A 23,227-nucleotide genomic window follows, 5' to 3' on the forward strand; every position below is an offset into this window, starting at 1 on the left:
ATTCTGAGAGTAAATATTTCTCAGGGCAGTCGGAGTGCTCATGGTACGCACAGTGCATATGGCCATACAGCTGCAGGCGCCACTGCATGGGGTAACTGCCCCTGCTTCCCACCAACATAATCCTGCTATAGATTCTGATATAACTGTGATATCAACTGCTGTTTCTTCCCCATTTACAAGATTTGTTCTAGTACCATTTCCATTGTTAACGCATACTAGGTTTTTCCTATCCATTAATTCCTCTATAACTTCACCATTCATATCAATATAATTATCCCATAACGTATTATGACCATTAAAATCTCCACAACAGATAACCTTAACTTCTAAGTGAATTGCCAGTTCATCCAATTTTTCCAATGACAGTTTCTTGCATGGATTATAATAATTTGCTATTTTAATATTTCCTTCTTTTGTCCAAAAGTCAATTATGATAAATTCAAACTCTTTTCCTTTAGCCACTACCCTGTCCTGTAGTTCCTGTTTGATAAATGTAACACATCCTCCTCCATTACCGCTGTCTCTGTCTCTTTTAATACTATCATATCCTGCTATTACAAAGTCTAATGTTGGTTTCAACCAAGTTTCTTGTATGACGTCACTACGCCACCACCAGGACTTAGAGCGTATTGGGAATTGGGCATTCCAAATTGGGGAGGAAAGGGGAGACAAAAAAAAAAAAAAAAAAAAAAAAAATGAAATAATCATAACCCAATAATGGACTTTAAAGTAATTAAATTAATTAAAAGTCAGTAACTCTAATCTGATTACAAGAATTTAAAATGGAATGCATTGCATTACTTTTTTTTCTAGTAAATAATTACATTGTAATTGGATTACTCCCAATACTGGTTATCTGTAAGATACATACTCAAGTAAATTTGACTAGTCTTACTTTTTTTTCAGTCTATGTAATTTTATAATTTTTTAAAATGTTTTCTCACTTTATTTAACCTAACAACTAACAGCTAAATTATAATCCATATCTTTCATTTTAAATATATAATATAATATGTAATTAAACAATACTTTACTTCTACTTACTTATAAAAAATGCATATTTGAGTGTCATCTCAACGCAAAATGTGCTTAACATCAAACATTTCCAATAGACTGCCATTGTTTTCAAAAGTAAAAAAATAAAAAAAATAAAATAAAAAATATGCTTAAAAATCAAGAGTTTTTATAATCTGTGGCTGTTAATCACCTTCCTTTACTCTCTCTCTCAGTCTAAACAGGGACTCTCATCCCTGGCCCTTGTCACTTTATCAGCTGAAGTGTCTAGTGTTCCTATGTCATCCATCTAGGTGTGGCTGAAATATGTTTCTCTGGGGGTGCTGGTACTGCAGAACACCTTATTGGTGCTGACCATGCGTTATTCGCGGACTCTGCATTCAGAGGGGCCGCGCTACCTGCCGTCTTCTGCCGTTGTGTCTGCTGAAGTTCTGAAGATTTTTACATGCATACTGCTCGTCTTCAAAGATCACAGTGAGTTTACACTACCCGAATTCTGAAGCTTCTATATTGATGTTTCAGTTTGCAATTATTTAAGCTGAATTTGATGTGCACAAACAAATGTGATAATAAAACGTGCTGCAATCTGAGCTTAATGGGGGTGTGCCCCCTGCTATCTCTTTTTTTATATTGATCATTTTTTCACCAAACATTCAGAAGAGGCACTAGAATGTATTGATGTCTCCCTGTTGTCATTCTAATGTGCAGTGTTACATGTGACTCATAGGTTTCAGTGTCTGTGGCTTGAATCAGGTGCTGAAGGAGGAAATAGTGAACATGCCTCATCTGACACTAAAGTTGGCAATCCCTTCAGGCATCTACACCCTGCAGAACAACCTGCTTTACGTGGCCCTGTCAAATCTAGATGCAGTCACTTATCAGGTGAGAAAGCTCAAATCCAGGAGAGGGCCATTTCAAAAGCTTTCTGATTGTTCAAAACTTTTTGGTGGCAGAAGTAGGGAGTTTCTTTGGGGCCACACGTGAAAGAAACCATAAGCTTGATTATGCGTGCTTTTAAACAAACCCCTAGCCATCAGCATTTAACAGAGCCCCTAAAAGGATGTGTCAAAGTTTGTGAAGGAAAAGCATTACAATTCTGGGAAATATGCAGAATTGTTTGGAATTCTATGGGCCTATACTCCATGCGAGTCTACTCGTGAATTATATAGAGTATGTTATTGTTTCTTAGTGTTTTATACCTCATTTAAATGTCTCTTGCATTTCCCAGGTTACATATCAGCTGAAAATTCTCACTACAGCCCTGTTCTCTGTGTCCATGTTGGGTAAAAGACTCAGCATTTACCAGTGGCTCTCCCTAGTCATTCTGATGACTGGCATTGCACTTGTCCAGGTAAGGATAGTATACACTAGAACTGCTTTGAATGATTTATTTTGTTTAATAATATTAAAATCTTAAATATATATATTACATTTATTTATTAAGGTTTTATTTTTATTTCTTTTTTCTATTTATTTTCAATTTGTCCTTTCAATTTAGTTTTCCTTAGTTTTCACTCCATGACTGTTTTAGTATTAGTGTTGTTTGTTATTTCAGTGTTTTCTAGTTTCAGTTTGGTTTTCTTTTTTCAGTGTATTTAGCTTTTATTGTAGTTTCAGTATTTATGGGTTGCCAAAGCGAAAGCACTAACTGATATCAAATGATATCAAATGTTTAACAACATTAAATGTATCAGAGCTGTCTAGTGTTATCGTGATTTAGTGGTATTTTCATGTTTAATTAAGCCAAGTTGTAATCATTTTATAATAAACTGTGAATATAATTTTAAATATACTATGTAAGGTTTATAATATACTGTTTATGAAAAACTTTCAGTTAAACTGTGGTAATTTTTAGTTTAGTCTTTTTAGTTTTTGGAGTCATGAAAATGTATTTTAGTGTAGTTTCAGTCTGTCCAATTATGTTCAGTCAATAAAAATGTTTTCATTTGTTTTAGTTTTCATTAAGAAAATTGAGGCTACATCCACATTAATCCAGATATATTTGAAAACGGCGTTTTCGTTTTTGAAACGCTCTCCGTCAACACTGTCGTTTTCAAGCATTTTCCAAAAGTTGCTTGTTCACAACTTATGAAAACTCTTAAATCCCCTAACTGTGCATGCGAAAAATTGCCATTCCATGTACAGTCTAAAATGCAGTTGTCCTCGTGTTCCGTCACCAGACAGTGATTCTGAGTAAACTTCCCGTTTCCTTTGAAGGAATGCAATGTGAAGGTTGTACAAAGTAACATTTATCTTTAACAACGCTATCAAAGTGTATATCAGTCACAACGACGCCGCTACAACATGGGCCGCCATCTTGGTTGTTCTGATTTGAATGGATCACATCACTGTGTCACATATCAACAAATACGTCATAGTTCTCAGATATCTCCGTCTTCCCTGTCCACACTACCAGTGGCGTATCCAGGACATTTTTACTGGGGTGGCCAAGATGGGGCACATACCTAGTGTGGGGTGGTGATACCGGAAGAACCTTTATGAATGGCACATGATCAAAATGTGTAAATATCGCATTGCTTTGCTTCAACATCTACACATGTAGAATAAATGAATTCTTAATCTCATGTTAGCATTCACTGAATTGTTTGTATTCAATATCAGACTGTTGTTTTGACATTTGACAGTTTTCTATTCCTGTTCTATTTCAACCTATTACAGTTTCTGGGAATCTCTGGTTATTTTAACATAACATCCATTTTTAAATCAGTAATTGTTTAGGAAAAGTCAGTTACACATTTTTAAGCGTTATTCTCATTGTAGAGAATTAATCTGCATATAACATCAGGTATAGTGTATAATCATATAAAGATACAAGTACAGGTGATAACTGATTGAGGCGCAATTCAATCAATCATTCAATCAATTATTCATTCATTTATTAGCTATAACTGCACTGTCCAGCAGAAATATTGTTAAATTGGGTACAAATCAGTGTGTGAAATTGGCTACGAGGGCTTATAGGTGTCTGTCTGGAAACCCCAAAATTGCACATTGAGCTCTGTATACAGTAAAAAACAAAACTCTATTTACAGTGTCTACTCAGGTTTATTTTCCACATGTTCTGATAGCTTCAATTACTTTGAATATTACCAAATAAAATAGTTAGCCAAATCATTTGCGGCATTTAAGTGCAATTTGCCCTGCCTCTGCATATTTTAAAATGTCAAATAAGGTATAAAAACTTTGAAGATTTTATTGGTCTGACTGACCAATAATACACATAAAGAGCTCATAAATAACTCATGTAAAGATGTAAAGTACAGTCACAGCACAAACCCTTCCATTTCACACACAGGTTAGCCATATATATAACTTTAGCTATTGAACATATACATCTGTAAAACGCTTTACACACCTCCGTCATTAAATCAGAAAACATGGCATTTCATATTTCATGTCAATATAAAGATAACATGCTGAATGTGGTGTAGGGTCTAGCTTACTCTTTAACCTAGCTACTGTAACAATGAAAAAATGTTTTCACATTCACATGGAAATTCGGGATAAATTAAATGTTAGATTAGATGAACATACCTCTCAAATAACAGCTTTCTTTTTGACCACAAATCGACGTCGTCAACTAATTGGAAGTTGGAGGTAGACGCTAGCTCGTGTCAGCTTCGTGCTTCTGACTGACCATTATACTCCAGACCTGGCACCCGCTGCTCGCGACCTGCGGCACCTGCCTGGCCACCCGCGACCTGCCCCTCCCCCCACTGATCAAAGATCAGCTCACACAGCTTCAGTCCCACCACTACTATAATGGTCAGAAATATAAAACTGACCCTGGGTCAGTGTGGCTCTAAATCAACAAATGACCTGAGATGTCATCTTCGATTGACAGGTGTTTCTATTGGTTCTTCGTTCTTGTGTTGATGAACATGATGAACTACCAGTCAGTTCTGTGGTGGCCACAGGGTGGCCAATGAGATTTCAGGGGTGGCCCAGGCCACCACAGGCCACCCCCTAAAATTGCCACTGCACACTACAACATGAAGACGGCATTTTCAAATGTATCCACTTGAGAGAGTGTTTTAGAAAAACTCAGTTTTTGCTGTCAAAAACGCCGTCTCGTGTGGATGGAAGGCCAAAACGTACAGAAAAAGATGTGTTTTCAAACAAAAACATAATAGTGTGGACATGGCATTAGACTGCTTCATGCAGTTGGGATTGTTGTAACATTGGCTCTACATCCCTGATTGCCTTTCCCTAAAACCTGTGGTTATACAAAAAACAGGCTGCTTAATGTAACTGTATGGTTCAGTTTTAAGTCCAGGTTTAACTTGCTCAAGTCAGTCAAGAGTTTCCTGATTATTTGCTTACATTAAATTAATTCTGTGGATGTTTCTTCCGTGTTTGTACAAGTAGATACATAAAAGACAGTAATTAAGTGCATTGCTGAAGTGCACAACAGTATTTTGTTTTATAGATCACTCATTGCAACACATACAACTTTCCAGTCCAGATCTCTAACCTTTGCAATACACCGCCCAATAAAACAATGTTCCAGTGTATTTATTTCTGAATCCTAGGCTACGACCTACATAGACAGCTGCCTTCTAAAGCAGCACTGAAATGGAACCCCATAAGTTACCTATTTGGAAGGTCTACATCGGCAGCACCTCGTACGTCGTACAAATAGTGCTCACAACGTGAAAAACACAGGAAACTTGACTGATTTCAATAGTTTGCTTAGCACTAGCATGTCGCTAAGCTACTGACACAATAATCTAATAAGGACAAGAATATATAGCACACACACAAATATAGGTTAAAATAGTCCATTTTTAATTAGATTGAACTATTTGTATCAATATTTTTCAGTTTTCAAAAGCCTATTTAAACCAGCCTAAGGTGGTTTGCTGGTCTTAGCTGGTTTGAGATGGTAAACCAGCTCACCTGATTTAGCTGCTTGACCAGCTCATCTCTAATTCTGAAAAGTGCCCAGAAGAAGGCAGCAAAACCCTAAAAGATCTTAAAAGGAAGCGTGCTTATGCTCTCTGCCTTTTGTAACAGCTTTTGTGTTGGGAGCATACCTCACTAGGTTGTGGAACAGAGCTCTAGTCTCACTGTATAACACTGTGTGACACTGTATGTCTGTGTTTTGTGTTTGACTTGACTGGACAGTGGCCAACTGACACTTCATCAGGCACCCAGCAGAAGGATGTGACTGCAAGCTCTCATTTTATGGGGCTGCTGGCTGTGCTGGTGGCCTGCTTCTCCAGTGGATTTGCTGGCATCTATTTCGAAAAGATCCTCAAAGAGACCACACAGAGTGTTTGGATCCGTAACATCCAGCTAGGTCAGAATTGTTTCAACAAATGTAGCTTGTGTTGTCTGCTATTGTTTGGTTTGTTGTTTGTATAGCTGCACATTGCCTGTAGAGCTGGAGTTGTGCTTACTGCTCCCTGCCTACTAAGACTCGTAAAAACATAAAGGTTGTACTTCAAGCTTGAATTGCTCCAATGGTTGGAAAATTCCTTATTACAGTCAAGGGGCACGATTAATTGTATTATTGTTTTTAATGCATTATTTTTTTAATCGCACTAAATTTACACGTTAAATCGACAGACCTAATTATATTATTAATTTATATTATTATTAGGGTTGGGAAATTTAACTAGTTAATTTGGCGATTAATAGTTAAACGCTGTTAAACGCATTTAAAAAATGCATTTAATTCAGTATCTGTTTTTTTAGTTCCTGAAATTTCAACAAATGTTTTTCCCCTCTTCCTGTGGCTAAAATGGGCATATATTAATTTCCAGGAGGGAAATGCTCGACACGACTGCACATTCTAGCACAGAAGCTAATTGCATAGAGCAATGCACGCTTATTCATCACGCGCATTGCATGTCCTGGGCATAATAAACACAGCAGTGGATTTACGGATTTACGGATTTACTTCACCAGTAAGCGGTGAGCCACGATGTTTGCCTTGCAGGCAGTAAAATGGGCAAACACAGAGACTTGCACTAAAAGGCAAATATTTACAATATGTACATCCTGAACAATATGTAGTGATATCTTAGAGACTTGGGAGTGGGCTCTTTTGACCAAGCAACCACCCAGCAACTCAGTGTCAAAACTACACACGGGACCCTTGCATCATGAAAGCTTCTTTTGCACAGTCAAACACCATTAAAAAAATCTAGTTTTATAATTAATCCCTTAACAAAAGGAAAACAAGCTATTGTTCACAAGTTTTTGTTGAAGTTTTTTTCTTTGTGTTTGTGTCTGTTTGTGTGTGTGCATGTGTCACTGTCTTGCTCATTCACCCTGCAGGTTCCCTCTTTCTTTGCAGGTATATTTGGACTCATGTTTGGGCTTGTAGGAGTGTGCGTGTATGATGGTGAAAGGGTGTGGCAGAATGGACTCTTTCAAGGGTACAATACTCTAACGTGGATGGTGGTGGCTCTTCAGGTGAATTGTCATTGACATTTCCTGTTCAGAATGCTACAAAACCAACAAAAACCTGCATGTCACATGGCTTGTTATCTATGTTGTGTGTTAAACATACCTTGCAGGCTTTGGGTGGGTTGGTCATTGCAGCTGTGATCAAGTATTCAGATAACATCCTGAAAGGCTTTGCCACATCCATGTCAGTCATTCTTTCCACCATGATTTCCTATTTCTGGTTGCAGGATTTTGACCCTTCCAGGTATTGTATCAATTATATAGTTGTTCCAAAACTTGACTGATTATACTTAGGTCATTTGGAGGAAACTTTGCCATTTGTGTGCTATGCTCCCATTACTTACTACTGATATAAATAACATAATAATGAATTTAGTCACATTATTTGATAGGCTTAAAGGAATATTCCGGGTTCAATACAAGTTAAGCTCAATCGACAGCATTTGTGGTATAATGTTGATTAGCACAAAAAATAATTTCCACTCATCCATCCTACATTTAAAGCTGATGAATGGAACTTTTTCAGTGTTAAAATACTTTCTCCTATCCCAGCTTAATATGCAGAGACAATTATAAGTAAGCCATTCATAGGTTAATTTTCTTAAACTGTAAACACTGTGTCTCTGTGGCGCTATAAAAATTCCTCAGCAACTCGCTTAGACCCGCCCCAACAAACATCTCTTTTTTTGACCAACGGCAGGTGAAGGGCATATTCAGAAAGCTGTTTCAAAACAATGTTTATTTTTGCAATTCCATTCGGTGGAATTACATAAATTACATACTTCAGCTTTAAAAAAAAAATCGCTGTTACAGTGAGGCATTTACAATGGAAGTGAGTGGGGGCCAGTTCATAAACGTTAAAATACACACAGTTTCAAAAGTATAGCCACAAGATGTAAACATTATACATGTTAGCGTGATTTAAGTGTGATAAAACCACTTACTAAACTTATATGTGTACATTTATATTTAATATTACAACTTCTTCATCATGATGATGTAACACCGGTAAACCCTGTAATCTGATGAATGCCATAATGCCAGTAAATCCCTGATTTTATAACACTAAAATCATGTTAAAAATTATAATGTCGGTGTCTTACATTGCTTAAAGGAATATTCTGGGTTCAATAAAAGTTAATCTCAATCAACAGCATTTGTGGCATAATGTTGATTACCACAAAATTGTTAATTTCGACACGTCCCTCCTTTTCTTAAAAAAAAGCAAAAATCTGGGAGTCGCGTGGCACCATGCGAGGTTTGGACGTGTGAACGGCGAGCTCTGCACACTTTGCTAGTTTTAATACTTTTTTGTCATAAACCTGTGAGATTCGACACCCTGATTCTTAACTGTTCTAGGAAGACAATATGTCAAAGAATTCACAATCCTCGGGCTCTGGAGATATTAAAAGACACGTACGTGCTCAAGCTGAAGCCTCCGAGCAGCAGGCCGCAAGCCCAGGAGTCGATTTGGCCATTGAGGTGAAGGAAATTCTCCGACAATTGATGAACGTGTCGGCAATGCTGATGAAGGTCATTGCTGATTTGGAGGAGCTTCCTGTAATAAGTCGATCGATCACTGCCATGAGACGAAATTCACTGAGATGGTTACAAGAGTGGCGGATGTTGAGAAACGGATCGATTATCTGGAGTCATGGGAGAGGGAATTAGTTCCTAATCCGCTAGTGACCAAGGCGGATTTGGAGTGCGTCTGGGAAAAAGGCTGCAGTTTACTGCACTAACGGTGCTAACAGTGCCAGTAGTGATAATGGCTGCTTGTATGTGGAGAGCATTAATGATGGAAACGCGTTCACCATAATAGAGTGTGATGTGTGAAAGGCTTTCCGGAGAGTGAACATCAGGAAGGCAGCAGGACCAGATGGAATCTCAGGTTGGGTCCCCAGAGCCTGCGCTGACCAGCTAGCACCGCTGTTCACAGAGATATTCAACCTCTCCCTGTAACAGTCAGTAATTCCAACCTGTTTTAAACAGTCCATCATAGTTCCTGTCCCAAAGAAACCCCAGCCTTCCTGCCTTAATGACTATCGTCCTGTAGCACTGACCTCAATTGTGATGAAGTGCTTTGAAAGACTGTTCAGAGACTTCATCACCTCCTCACTACCTGACACCTTGGATCCCTTACAGTTCGCTTACCATCCAAATCGCTCAACGGACGATGCCATCACACATCTCCTCCACACAGTCCTAGATCATCTGGACAAGAGGAAGGGAAATTATGTTAAAATGCTGTTTGTTGATTACAGTTCAGCTTTTAATACTATAATTCCCACAAAACTCACCACCAAGTTGGAGGACCTAGGATTTAGCCCATCTCTGTGTCAGTGGATCTCCAACTTCCTGACTGACAGGTCACAAGCAGTAAGGGTGGGCAGACATGTCTCACCCCCCCTCACCCTCAGCACTGGAGCCCCCCAGGGTTGTGTTCTAAGCCCCCTGATGTAATCATTGTACACTTATGACTGTGTGGCCACTTCCAACTCCACCATCATTGTCAAGTTTGCTGACAACACTGTTGTGGTGGGCCTGAACTCTGATAACGACGAGAGGGCCTATCTGCAGGAGATCAAAGGCCTGGAGGACTGGTGCCAGGAGAACAACCTCCTTTTGAATGTCAGCAAGACAAAGGAGCCAATAGTGGACTTAACACAAAGCAGGCAGAAAGAGTGGAAAGTTTCCGATATCTTGGTATACATATCTCACACGATCTGTCGTGGACCTGCCACATTAACACCTCAGGTGCTTAAAGGACTTTAAACTGCCCTCTATGGTGCTAAAAAACTTTTACAACTGCACCACTGAGAGCATCCTGATAGGAAACATCACAGCCTGGTTTGGAAACTTCACAAAACAAGACAGACTGGCTCTACAAAGAGTGGTGTGATCAGCTGAGCACATCACCCACATCAAACTCCCTGACCTGCAGTCCATCTACAGCAAACGATGCTGGACCAAAGTCAGGAAGATCATGAAAGACCTAAGGCATCCTAATAATGGACTCTTCTCTTTGTTGCGGTCAGGGAAACACTTCCGCTCCCTGATGGCTAAAACAGAGAGAATGAGAAGGAGCTTCTTTCCCCAGGCCATCTGTGTCCTGAACCAAGGACAACACCAGGACTAGTTTCACTATTCAACACCACACACTTGAACCAATATTACACTGCATTATAATATTATATATTATCATTATTATACATCTACAACATCACCTCTATAACATCAGCCTGTTGCAGGTCAACATTACTGCACAATTGCACTTTACCTTGCACAATGTACATATTGCCAGTCAAACTGTTGCTGCTACCACCTCCACATCTGTCATTATGCACTATTTCATACTTTCATACTCTCTACATACAGTATATATTTCTTCTTTCTCCCATTTTATTGTGTATTTTATTGTGTTGTAAATTGTGTTTTTTAATTGTGTTTATTAATTGTGTTTTTACTTCTATTTCTACTCCTTATCTATATCTATCTATCTATCTATCTATCTATCTATCTATCTATATTTATATATATAAAATCTTTTTTTTATTGAAAACTGTGGGGAGAAAAGTCGTACCAAGAATTTCACTACATGTCGTACTGTGTATGGTTATGTATGTGACCAATAAAACTTGAAACTTGAAAAAGTTGGAAGATATGGAGAATCGTAACCGGTGGAATAATGTCCGAATTGTTGGAATTCCTGATGGAGGAAAGGGTCAGAATATGGTGGAATTCCTGGACGGGCTCTTTCTGAATCTGCTCGACACAACACACACACACATATATATATATCTAAGTCCCTCATTTTATCTGTTGTTGATTGCTCAATCGGAAACATCTTTGTTTCAAATCATGCCCTGGTGAGTTTAGAGATGTTGCCACATATGAAGAAAAATAAATCATATAGTTGCCACTTTAATGTATCCCTTTTGCAAAATCCTGAATTCCAACAAATGTTAAAGGCTGAAATCAATGTCTATATGGCGACCCACTGGTCCTCAGTATCCTCTGTGTGCATGGCTTGGGAGGCTCTTAAGGCAGTTCTTAGGGGTCGGCGCATACGGTAATATTAAAAGGGATTATTAAAAGTGCCGAGGCAGAGCTGAAGCACTGAATGTCATCTGATGGCCTCAGAGAATTGACCCGTATTATATACAGATATAATACTATTTTGTCATGGAAGGTAGAGTTTTGGCTATTCAGGGCAAGACAGTCATACTTTGAATCGGGGGATAAAGCAGGGAAGCTTTTGGCTAGATATATAAAGCAGAGAGAGTCTTTTTCTACCATTCCCTCATGGTAGACATTGACATTTTTACCTCAGCCATTGATAATAACGCTTTTAAAGAATTCTATCTTGATCTTTATAGTTCCACATATTTGTCTGCTGATGAAGATATTAGAAACTTTGTGCAACCATTATAAATCCCTAAACTGACGACTGAGCAAAACAGTTCTCTTGATTCTGAGATAATCTTGGAGCTTGGCAAGGTAATTAAGGCAAAGCTCCGGGGCCAAATGGCTTTGCCGCTGAATATTTTAAATCTTATGCTACAGAACTGGCTCCAATTTTGTTGGAAGTTTATACGGAATCATTAAAGAATGGAAAGCTTCCGCCAACCATGAAACAAGCCCGGATCAGTCTGATTCTTAAAAAGGACAAAGATCCAAGTGAGTGTAAGAGTTACCGTCCAATTTCCCTGATCCAGCTAGATGTAAAAATATTGTCAAAAATTCTGGCTAACCGATTAAGTAAAGTTATGACATTTCTTATACATATAGATCAGGTGGGGTTTATTTGGGGCCACAGCTCTTCTGATAACATTAGGCGTTTCATCAATATCATGTGGTCAGTGGCGAATGATCAGACTCTGGTTGCTGCCATCTCACTTGACGCCGAAAAGGCGTTTGATATGTTAGAATGGGATTATCTTTTTAAGATTTTGGAAATATACGGGTGTGGGAATACTTTTATTGGATGGATTAAGTTACTTTATAGACACCCGGTAGCGGCGGTACAAACAAATGGATTAATTTCAGATTATTTTATTCTGGATAGGGACACCCGGCACGGTTGCCCTCTTTCCCCATTACTGTTCTGTCTTGCCCTGGAACCATTATAATAGGAAGGGAAGATGATTTTCCAGGGGTGGTGGCGGGAGGTATGGCGCATATGCTTTTGCTTTATGCAGATTATATTTTATTATTCATCTCCGACCCCATTAGATCTATGCCTTGCCTCCACAGAATTATTAAGTCCTTTTCTCCCCAATTTGGAATGCCCAATTCCCAATGAGCTGTAAGTCCTCATGGTGGCGTAGTGACTCGCCTCAATCTCATTAAACAACCCCCCTCACAATCCACTCTGGCCAGCAGAAAGGGCACTTGCCAATACACAATCTTGGGTTCTGCCATATGCTCGAGGCAACATTTAAATAAGTGTCCAATTTAAACAATCTGGACACTTTAGTCCATACCGAGTGTAAATACGAAATAACGGGGTGTAACTTAACTTTTCCGATTAGTTTGATAGAGATGCTTTAGAATGGCGAAATAGGGGCAAGAACTGCCTGTTCAATTAGAACCAGGGAGGGGCTCTCTCAGGTGGAAGTGACCAATGAGCCAAATGTCTGAGACTGAACGCATAGTAATAAAACAAAATCTTGGGTAGGCCTAGCCCACCTTTGTCTATCGGCCTATGTAACTTATTAAAATGCAATCTGGGACATTTACCATTCCAAATGAAGGACTTCGCTATGCTATCAAATTGCTTGAAATAAGAGTGGGGGACATCTACAGGGAGAGACTGTAGCAGGTAGTTAAATTTTGGAATACAATTCATTTTAATAACATGAACCTTCCCAATCATCGATAAATGTAATGAAGCCCACCTGCCCACATCGCTCAAAAACCTTTTTATTAAAGGATCAAAATTAACACTAACTAAATCAGACAAATTTGCTGGGAATAAAATCCCCAAATACTTAATGCCCTGTTTGGGCCACTGGAAGGCGCCCAGCTGGAAAGCCATTACTGGACAGTACGCTGTCAGTGCCAAAGCTTTGGATTTAGACCAATTTACTTTATATCCTGAGAACTTGGAAAAGGAATTAATAATTCTGTGGAGTCAAGGCATAGATCTGGTAGGTTCAGAGACAAATAATAAAATATCATCTGCATAAAGCAGAAGCTTATGCGCCACACCTCCTGCCACCACCCCTGGAAAATCATCCTCCTTTCCTATCACAGCTGCTAATGGTTCCAGGGCAAGACAGAACAGTAATGGGGAAAGAGGGCAACCCTGCCGAGTGCCCCTATCCAGAGTAAAATAATCTGAAATTAATCCATTTGATTGTACCGCTGCTACAGGGTGTCTATAAAGTAACTTAATCCAACCAATAAATGTACTCCCGAACCCATACATTTCCAAAATCTTAAAAAGATAATCCCATTCTACCATATCAAACGTCTTTTCTGCATCAAGTGAGATGGCAGCGACCGGAGACTGATCATTTGCTACTGACCACATGATACTGATGAGACGCCTGATGTTATCAGAAGAGCTGCGGCCCCGAATAAACCCCACCTGATCTATATGTATAAGAGATGTCATAACCTTGTTTAATCAGTTAGCCAAAATTTTTGACAACATTTTTACATCTAGTTAGATCAGGGAGATTGGACAGTAACTTTTACACTCGCCTGGATCTTTGTCCTTTTTAAGAATCAGACTGATCCGGGCTTGTGTCATGGTTGGAGGAAGCTTTCCATTCTTTAATGATTCAGTATAAACTTCTAAAAAAAGTGGAGCCAGTTCTGTACCATAGGATCTAAAAAATTCAGCGGCAAAACTATCTGGCCCCAGAGCCTTGCCAGTAGGTAGGGACTTAATTACCTTGTCAAGCTCCTCCAAGTTTATCTCAGAATCAAGAGCGTTTTTTTGCTCAATCGTCGGCTTAGGAAGATCTAATGGTTCCACAAAATTTTTAATATTTCACCAGTAGACGAAGACGTGGAACTGTAGAGATCAAGATAGAATTCTTTAAAGACATTATTAATATCAATGGCCGAGGTAAAAATTTCACCACCAGCAGATTTCACCGAGGGAATGATAGAAAGAGACTCTCTCTGCTTTATATATCTAGCCAAAAGCTTGCCTGCTTTGTCCCAAACTCAAAGTATGACTGTCTTGCCCTGAATAACCAGAACAATTCTCTGAGGCCATCAGATGACATACGGCGCTTCAGCTCTGCCTCTGCACTTTTAATATTTCCTTCCAACTCCACGAGTTCTTGTGCTTTGGATTTTTTGATGAATGAGGCATACTGTATGATCCGACCCCTAAGAACCATCTTAAGTGCCTCCCAAGCCACGCCCACAGAGGATACCGAGGACCAGTTGGTCTCCATATAAATATTGATTTCAGTCTTTAACATTTGTTGGAAATCAGGATTTTGCAAAAGGGATACATTAAGGTGCCAACTATATGATTTATTTTTCTCTATATGTGGCAACACCTCTAAACTCACCAGGGCGTGATCCGAGACTAAAATGTTTCCAATTGAGCATTCAGCAACAGATGAAATGAGGGATTTGGATATAAAAAAAATCTATTATAGAATAAATCTTATGGACTGATGAAAAAAATTTATAGTCCCTACCAGATGGGTTCAAAAGTCTCCAAATATCTGTAAGACCAAGATTTTTACACATCCTGTGAAGCATCAATGTTGCTCTAGGGAGTTTACACACTTTTGCTTCACTGTGATCAAGGACTGAGTCCATCAATAGATTAAAGTCTCCTCCCAAAATTATATCATGAGGGGTGCCAGCGGCTTGCAACATCCCTTCAAGATCTATAAAAAAGCCCTGATCATCAGCGTTAGGTGCATAAATATTAGCTAAAATCAGACTTTGCCCCTGAATTTCTGCTAAAACAATAATGACCCTTCCTAATTTATCATTAATCTATTTGAGACATTTGAATTGTAAATGTTTATTTAACAATATAATGACTCCCTTGCTCTTACTTGAGCCAACACTAAAGAAAACATGTCCACCCCGTATCTTCCCAAATTTTTCAGCTTCCTGCGGGGAAAGAAGCGTTTCTTGAAGAAACACTATATCATATTTCTTACGTTTAAGAAAAAAAATAACCTTTCTTCTTTTTATGGGGTACCCAACCCATTCACATTCCATGTGGAGAGAGATAGTACACTCATATTAACATTTGACATTTTGATATAAAAAAAAATAATTGTGCCAAAGACAAAATTATGAAGACCACATTTCAACATTAATGCAACAATAAAACTCCGAACTTCCCCCCGAACAAAACAAACAGAAAAAAGAAAAACGTGCGCAGCACCAACCGGCGTCAATTTCTTTAAACTCAAAGAGTCCATGTATGCCTACGAGAGCCCCCGCGACAACTTTGCCATCGGATATCTCAATTTTGCCTCACAAATTTGTAAGGCAAAATTACATAACATCAACTATTTTGTAAAACAAACCCCCAGCCAATAGGCAGAATAAACACAAAGAACATGTAGACTCATTCACAGAACTGTCTTGAAGGTGTGTTCCTTCACAAAACAAATTCCAGCCGATATAAAGCCGTTCAGTTTCCTCGGTCAGACAAACGAATCTTCAGTGAGCCAGCTGATGAGTGCAACAGATAACATAATCATTCCAATGTCCCACAAAAATACTCCACAAATCATACTCCAGCCAACAGGAGGCATAAGCACAAGGAACTGACAGATTCATCCATAACTGTCCCGAAGTAATGTTATTTAACAAAACAAGCTCCAACCGCTAGGTGGAACCAGCACAAAAGGAAACGAAACACGCATCCCGGTTACTCGGACAGTCAAGAGTCAATTCACTCGGAGGCCGCATAAAAGTATATCCCATGATTTACACAGTCCGCCAACTTTATAAAAGACATCCTTTGTGCGGGCATGTAGATATTTTGCGGTCATCCATAGTGTCTATTCTCAATCTGCCCGGGAAATTCATTGTAAAATAGTCTTCCGTCAATGCAAACGTTTCTTTAAGGAAAAGTGTTAATCCACAAAACAAAACAAACTCCAACCACTCGGTGGAGCCAACGCAAAAAGAAACAAAAATGGCACCCAGCTTCCTCCAAAAGCCAGAGCATGTACAGTGAGTCAGTCCACTCCACATAAGAAAAACACCCAATGGTTACTCACCCATTGTTTCAATAAAATACATTGCCTGATTGGGACATGTAAATACTTTGCTGCCGTCCTTGGTGTTTATTCTCAGTCTGGCTGGAAACATCAGAGCAAAAGTTATCTTCCGCTGATGTAAGAGTTTCTTGCATTCCTTAAACCGATTGCGTCTCTCTCTTGTCGAGTTCGCAATGTCCGGGAACAAGAAAATATTGTAATTCTTCCAAGAAAGCTTTCCTTTGCTCCTCGCCTGGCACAACACGAGATCTTTATTGGATGATTTAAAAAATTGGCCAGAATCGATCAGGGCTTGTCTGCCTCAGCAGATCTGCGAGCCGGGACTCTGTGAGCTCGCTCGATTTCCAGCTTGTGGCCTGTTATGTCGAGCAGACTCGGGAAAAGCTTGTCTAGGAATTTCACCATATCTCTGCCCTCTTCATGCTCAGGAATTCCAACAATTCGAATGTTATTCCTGTGGCTTCTATTCTCAAGATCTTCAAGCTTTTCAAGAACACGTTCCAAATCAACTTTAGTCGCGGGTGGATTAGTGGCTAATTCCCTCTCTGATGCCTCAAAATAATCGATTCGTTTTTCCACATCCGTCACTCTTGCGACTAACTCAGAGATTTTTTTTTTCCATCGCTGTAATCGATTGACGTATTACAGCAAGATCCTCCAAGTCCGCAAGTGCCTTCGTCAACATCACTGACATGTTGGACAGTTGACGCTGGATTCCTTCTCCCGCCGCGCCATTCAAATCGAGTCCCCGGTCCACAGGCCTGTCTGGGCTTTCATCTTGAACCCGTAAGTGTCTTTTAATGTCTCCAGAGTCCGAGGATTTTGACTTCTTTACCATGTTTACCTCAAACAGCAAATGTGTAACTGGGTGTATCGAATTTCACCGGATTATATCATGAAAATAATTTAAAAAATTAGCAAGGTGCACAGAGCCGTCTCTCACACGTCTGCCCTTCGCATGGCGTCACGTGGCTCCCCTGTGTGTGTATTCTTATTTGTGACCACATGGGTGTTCGTGTAGGTTTAGTGATTGGGGAGGGGGATTCAGTGTATACATGTTGTGTTTTTTCTTTGTTATATGTCTATGAAACAAAAAATGTTAATTGAAAAAGAAAAAAGAAAGAATCTGGTGTACAGTGAAGCACTTACAATGGAAGTGAATGGGGGCCAATCAGTAAACATTAAAATACTAACTGTTTCAAAAGGAGAGCCACAAGACATAAACAATATGTGTGTTAACATAATTTTAGTGTGATAAAATCACTTACTAACCTTTTCTGTGTAAAGTTATAGCCAATTTTACAACTTTGTTGCCATAATGATATCAACAAACCCTAAAATAACTGTAAAAGTTACAATTTAAACAACTTTACAGCTCAAATAATACATGAGTTTTAACAGAAGAATTAATGTAAGTGCTTTTATAAAATTATAAGCTTCACATTTATATCTTTAAACCCTCCAAAAACTGGCCCCATTGTAAGTGACTCACTGTAACCTAGATTTATTTATTTATTTATTTTTAAAGAAAAGGAGGGATGAGTAGAAATTATTTTTTGTGGTAATCAACATTATGCCACAAATGCTGTCGACTGAGATTCACTTGTATTGAACCTGGAATATTTATTTTACTTTTTAGGCTGTAATGTCAAATAAATGTAAAAAATGTAAATGTATTTTTAAATGTTTGTTTAACATCAGAATATCAGCTAATTTGCATGTTCCCTTTACTATTACATTTTAATGGGTTATATAGAATACTATTAATAATAAAAAGCCACCTAAATGTAGCTTTTATTGAAATAAATATATTTAAAATATTCTTAAATTCTGTAGAAGATTTTTGACATTTTCTCCTTTAAAAATAATAGTTTGATCATTCTGACCTCATATTTAGGTGTGACATAAAAAACATTTTTACCACATGGTATAAGGAGAAGTAGGTTTCTCTTAAAGTCTTTATCTTCATTATTTTTTCATTTACAGTGCATCCGGAAAGTATTCAGAGCGCTTCACTTTTTCCACATTTTATGTTACAGCCTTATTCCAAAATGGATTAAATTCATTATTTTCCTCAAAATTCTACAAACAATACCCCATAATAACAACGTGAAAGAAGTTTGTTTGAAATCTTTGCAAATTTATAAAAATAAATAAATAAAATAAAAAAAATAAAAATCACATGTACATAAATATTCACAGCCTTTGCTCAATACTTTGTTGAAGCACCTTTGGCACCAATTACAGCCTCAAGTCTTTTTGAGTATGATTCTACAAGCTTGGCACACCTATTTTTGGGCAGTTTCTCCCATTCTTCTTTGCAGGACCTCTCAAGCTCCATCAGGTTGGATGGGGAGCATCAGTGCACAGCCATTTTCAGATCTTTCCAGAGATGTTCAATCGGGTTCAAGTCTGGGCTCTGACTGGGTCACTCAAGGACATTCACGGAGTTGTCCCGGAGCCACTCCTTTGTTATCTTGGCTGTGTGCTTAGGGTCGTTGTCCTGTTGGAAGATGAACCTTCGCCCCGGTCTGAGGTCCTGAGCGCTCTGGAGCAGGTTTTCATCAAGGATGTCTCTGTACATTGCTGCATTCATCTTTCCCTCGATCCTGACTAGTCTCCCAGTTCCTGCCGCTGAAAAACATCCCCACAGCATGATGCTGCCACCACCATGCTTCACTGTAGGGATGGTATTGGTCAGGTGATGAGCGGTGCCTGGTTTCCTCCAGACATGACACTTGCCATTCAGGCCAAAGAGTTCAATCTTTGTTTCTCATGGTCTGAGAGTCCTTCAGGTGCCTTTTGGCAAACTCCAGGTGGGCTGTCATGTGCCTTTTACTGAGGAGTGGCTTCCGTCTGGCCACTCTACCATACAGGCCTGATTGGTGGAGTGCTGCAGAGATGGTTGTTCTTCTGTAAGGTTCTCCTCACTCCACAGAGAAATGCTGGAGCTCTGTCAGACTGACCATCGGGTTCTTGGTCACCTCCCTGACTAAGGCCCTTCTCCCCCGATCGTTCAGTTTGGCCAGGCGGCCAGCTCTAGGAAGAGTCCTGGTGGTTCCAAACTTCTTCCATTTACGGATGATGGAGGCCACTGTGCTCATTGGGACCTTCAATGCTGCAGAAATTTTTCTGTACCTTCCCCAGACCTGTGCCTCGATACAATCCTGTCTCGGAGGTCTACAGACAATTCCTTGGACTTCATGGCTTGGTTTGTGCTCTGACATGCACTGTTAACAGTGGGACCTTATATAGACAGGTGTGTGCCTTTCCAAATCATGTCCAATCAACTGAATTTACCACAGGTGGACTCCAATCAAGTTGTAGAAACATCTCAAGGATGACCAGTGGAAACAGGATGCACCTGAGCTCAATTTTGAGTGTCATGGCAAAGGTTGTGAATACTTATGTACGTGATTTTTTTCGTTTTTTATTTTTAATACATTTGCAAAGATTTCAAACAAACTTCTTTCACGTTGTCATTATGGGGTATTGTTTGTAGAATTTTGAGGAAAATAATGAATTTAATCCATTTTGGAATAAGGCTGTAACATAACAAAATGTGGAAAAAGTGAAGCGCTGTGAATACTTTCCGGATGCACTGTATATTGGCCTCATCACCCTTAATAGTTCAGCTCTGTTGGGAAATCAAAGTGATAAAGTGATATTCTTTTACAGAAAAAAGCCTCTTGGCTCAAACCACAAAAATACTGATTGTAAACTGTTATATGACATTTTTGCATCAACCTTCAACCGTCATGTTCAGCCCCAAAATATTCTGATTTTAACCAGGTTGCCACATGTTTTAAAAGAGAAATGTCATGGGCAGTGTTGGGTGTATCCGATTACAAAGTAATTAGTCACTGTAATCAAATTACTTTTTTAGTAAAAAAAAGTAATGTAACACATTACATTTTAAATTCATGTTATCAGATTACAGTTACTGACTTTCAATTAAAGTAATTACTTTTAAGTAAATTACTTGTGCTAAAGTAATATGTATAATACATTTAAAATATGAATTCATATGTACATCTGTTAGCGTTTCAGTGACAGCTGAAGAGTGTGTGACAATGAATGAGGAAATATAGACATTTTGAAGAGCGAAAAAATAAAAACTTTTCTAGGAAAAGTCATTTAGAAAGTAACTTTAAAGAAAAATATTTAGTAATGTAATTTTTTTAGATGAAGTAATCAGTTAAGTCATCTGATTACATTTTAGAGTTGTAATTTGTAGTGGTTTACTTATTTTGAGTAACTTACCCAACACTGGTCATGGGTCACCAAAACTGAGTGATACAACCAGAATGTACACAGTTATCAAAGTCAAATTGTAAATAAAGTCCAAACTTATGGTGACAGGGTTAAAGTAATCTAGGGTTGGTAGTGGTAAATAAATATTGGTACTTTGCAATATTGTAATCACATAATTAGGATTGGAGATAATACAGAATTTTAAGAACCGTCCGTTTAAGAAAACGTTTGTTGATGATTAATATGTTATAAGGGGTGACACATCCCCCTATGATTTTCCCAAAGTGTCTATGAAAATATAAGAGTTCACTGAAAACCTTTTCAAATGAAATTATAAGCAAAAATCCTCAAATTTCTAGACACAAATGCATGGTTTCTTGAGAATAACTCATGTGTTCTTTTGCAGTGTGTTCTTCCTGGGTGCTCTGCTGGTTATCAGTGCTACGTTTCTTTATGGTTACGAGAGAACACCTGCAATCAACCCTAGTGAAGAATAGAAGATGAGATGGTAAATAATCCAAAACAGAGTGTCTGTTAAGATGCTCACTTTCAGGTGCAGTCCAGGACAAGAGAACAAGTGGAGACTATAAGGATGCTATTGGAATATAGCAAATGAACCAGGTGTTTAAGGAGCAGAATTGAGGACTACATCCAACTAAAACTTGGTCTTCTATGTCCTCTGTTGTTTTCAACACATGAACCTTTATTTGTTATGCTACATGGGTCCAATATTAAATGTTTTATTATTGTATAGCTCTAATATCAGAGACCGCCACTTCTTTAAAATAGAGATGGCAGAGAGCACTTATCTTACTGTCAATTGAGGGCATTTAAAGACAAAAAAAAAATTTTTTTTTGGCATAAAATAAAGTAGTTTCTGTGGCAGAGCCTCATGAACACAACAAATGTTACAGTCTGCATATTTATTTTGTTTGCCATTATACTGATATATTCTAAATGGATTGTTTATGTACCTTTTGAGAAGCCAATAAAACAAGACAGCCAAAAGCTGTAATTTTTAAATTGTGAATTTTAAATTGTGAAGTTTAATCTAATATCAAGAGAGCAATGGCTGCGTTTTGATTGGTGGAGTAATCACACCAAGTGGCATTGTGGAAAATGCAGAATTGGTGCTAAAAGGAATATTCCGTTTTCAATACAAGTTGAGCTCAATCGACAGCATTTGTGGCATAATGCTGATTACCACAAAAAATAATTTCGACTCGTCCCTCCTTTTCTTTAAAAAAAAAAAGCAAAAATCTGGGTTCCAGTGAGGAACTTACAATGGAAGTGAATGGGGCCAATTTTTAGAGGGTTTAAACAGAAATGTGAAGCTTATAATTTTATAAAAGCACTTACTTTAATTCTTCTGTTAAAACACATGTATTATTTGAGCCATACATTTGTTTAAATTGTCATTTTAACAGTCATTTTAGAGTTTTAGGGTTTGTTGACATTACATCACCATGGCAACGAAGTTGTAAAATTGTATATAACTTTACACAGAAAAGGTTAGTAAGTGATTTTATCACACTAAAATCATGTTAACACACATATTGTTTGTCTTGTGGCAATACTTTTGAAACTGTGAGTATTTTAACGTTTACAGATTGGCACCCATTCACTTCCATTCTAAAATGTTTGTGGTAATCAGTATTATGCCACACATGCTGTTGACTGAGCTTAACTTGTATTGAACCCAGAATTTTATCATACTAGACTCTAAGCATGCAAAAATTACTCCAGTGTTATGCCATTTTCAGTTTCCCCATGAAATTCTGTACGCTTGGACCCCAAAACGATTTAATTGGCTGAAAGAAGTTGTTTTGGGCAGTCTCTGCAGTGCCTGATCCTACAATATTGCTTGAAGATTTATGTTGTCTTAAGAATGGAAATACATAAATTAATGTCATGTAAGCTATCTATTACATGTTACATGACATAATCAAAGAAGAAATGGGCAAATGAAAGTTTATCTTTTGTGTTTTCACTGATTAGCATGCTAAGCTAACATTTTCAGCACATGTACTTCACATAATGATATTAAAATGTTCAAATTAGTGCTGGTAGATATGGTACTGTATTTACTGGTTGTATTTACGTCATGCATAGTCTAGTATGTCAGCATCTTAAAAGATCAGACTGCAGCAAAATGCTCAGTGCACTTTTATTAGTACCTCTTCTTGGGATTCCAATGGAAATATATTTTGCATCAGTTTGTTTTATATATATAAAAACAAAACTAATAAAAAAATACTTGCATGCAAAAAGAGAGGTGGAAAAACATACTTCCTACT

General features: G+C 38.2%; 1 protein-coding gene across 2 annotated transcripts in view; it reads left to right on the forward strand.

Annotated features, from left to right (window-relative positions):
* Window positions 1-23,211, forward strand: part of LOC127442483 (UDP-N-acetylglucosamine transporter-like) — a 28,362-nt gene extending 5,151 nt beyond the window's left edge. The window contains exons 2-8 of one of the 2 annotated variants that reach the window (XM_051700550.1): window positions 1,308-1,488; window positions 1,742-1,896; window positions 2,243-2,365; window positions 6,163-6,337; window positions 7,340-7,458; window positions 7,563-7,696; window positions 21,337-23,193. In XM_051700550.1, coding sequence (XP_051556510.1) covers window positions 1,308-1,488; window positions 1,742-1,896; window positions 2,243-2,365; window positions 6,163-6,337; window positions 7,340-7,458; window positions 7,563-7,696; window positions 21,337-21,427 — 978 coding nt within the window. In that variant the 3' untranslated portion in view covers window positions 21,428-23,193. Of the gene's footprint in view, window positions 1-1,307; window positions 1,489-1,741; window positions 1,897-2,242; window positions 2,366-6,162; window positions 6,338-7,339; window positions 7,459-7,562; window positions 7,697-21,336 lie in introns of both variants that reach the window. The other variant, XM_051700551.1, reaches the window with a different exon arrangement.
* Window positions 23,212-23,227: the final 16 nt, after the last annotated feature.

Source organism: Myxocyprinus asiaticus, chromosome 6 (assembly GCF_019703515.2).
Source record: "Myxocyprinus asiaticus isolate MX2 ecotype Aquarium Trade chromosome 6, UBuf_Myxa_2, whole genome shotgun sequence".
Taxonomy (NCBI): Eukaryota; Metazoa; Chordata; class Actinopteri; order Cypriniformes; family Catostomidae; genus Myxocyprinus; species Myxocyprinus asiaticus.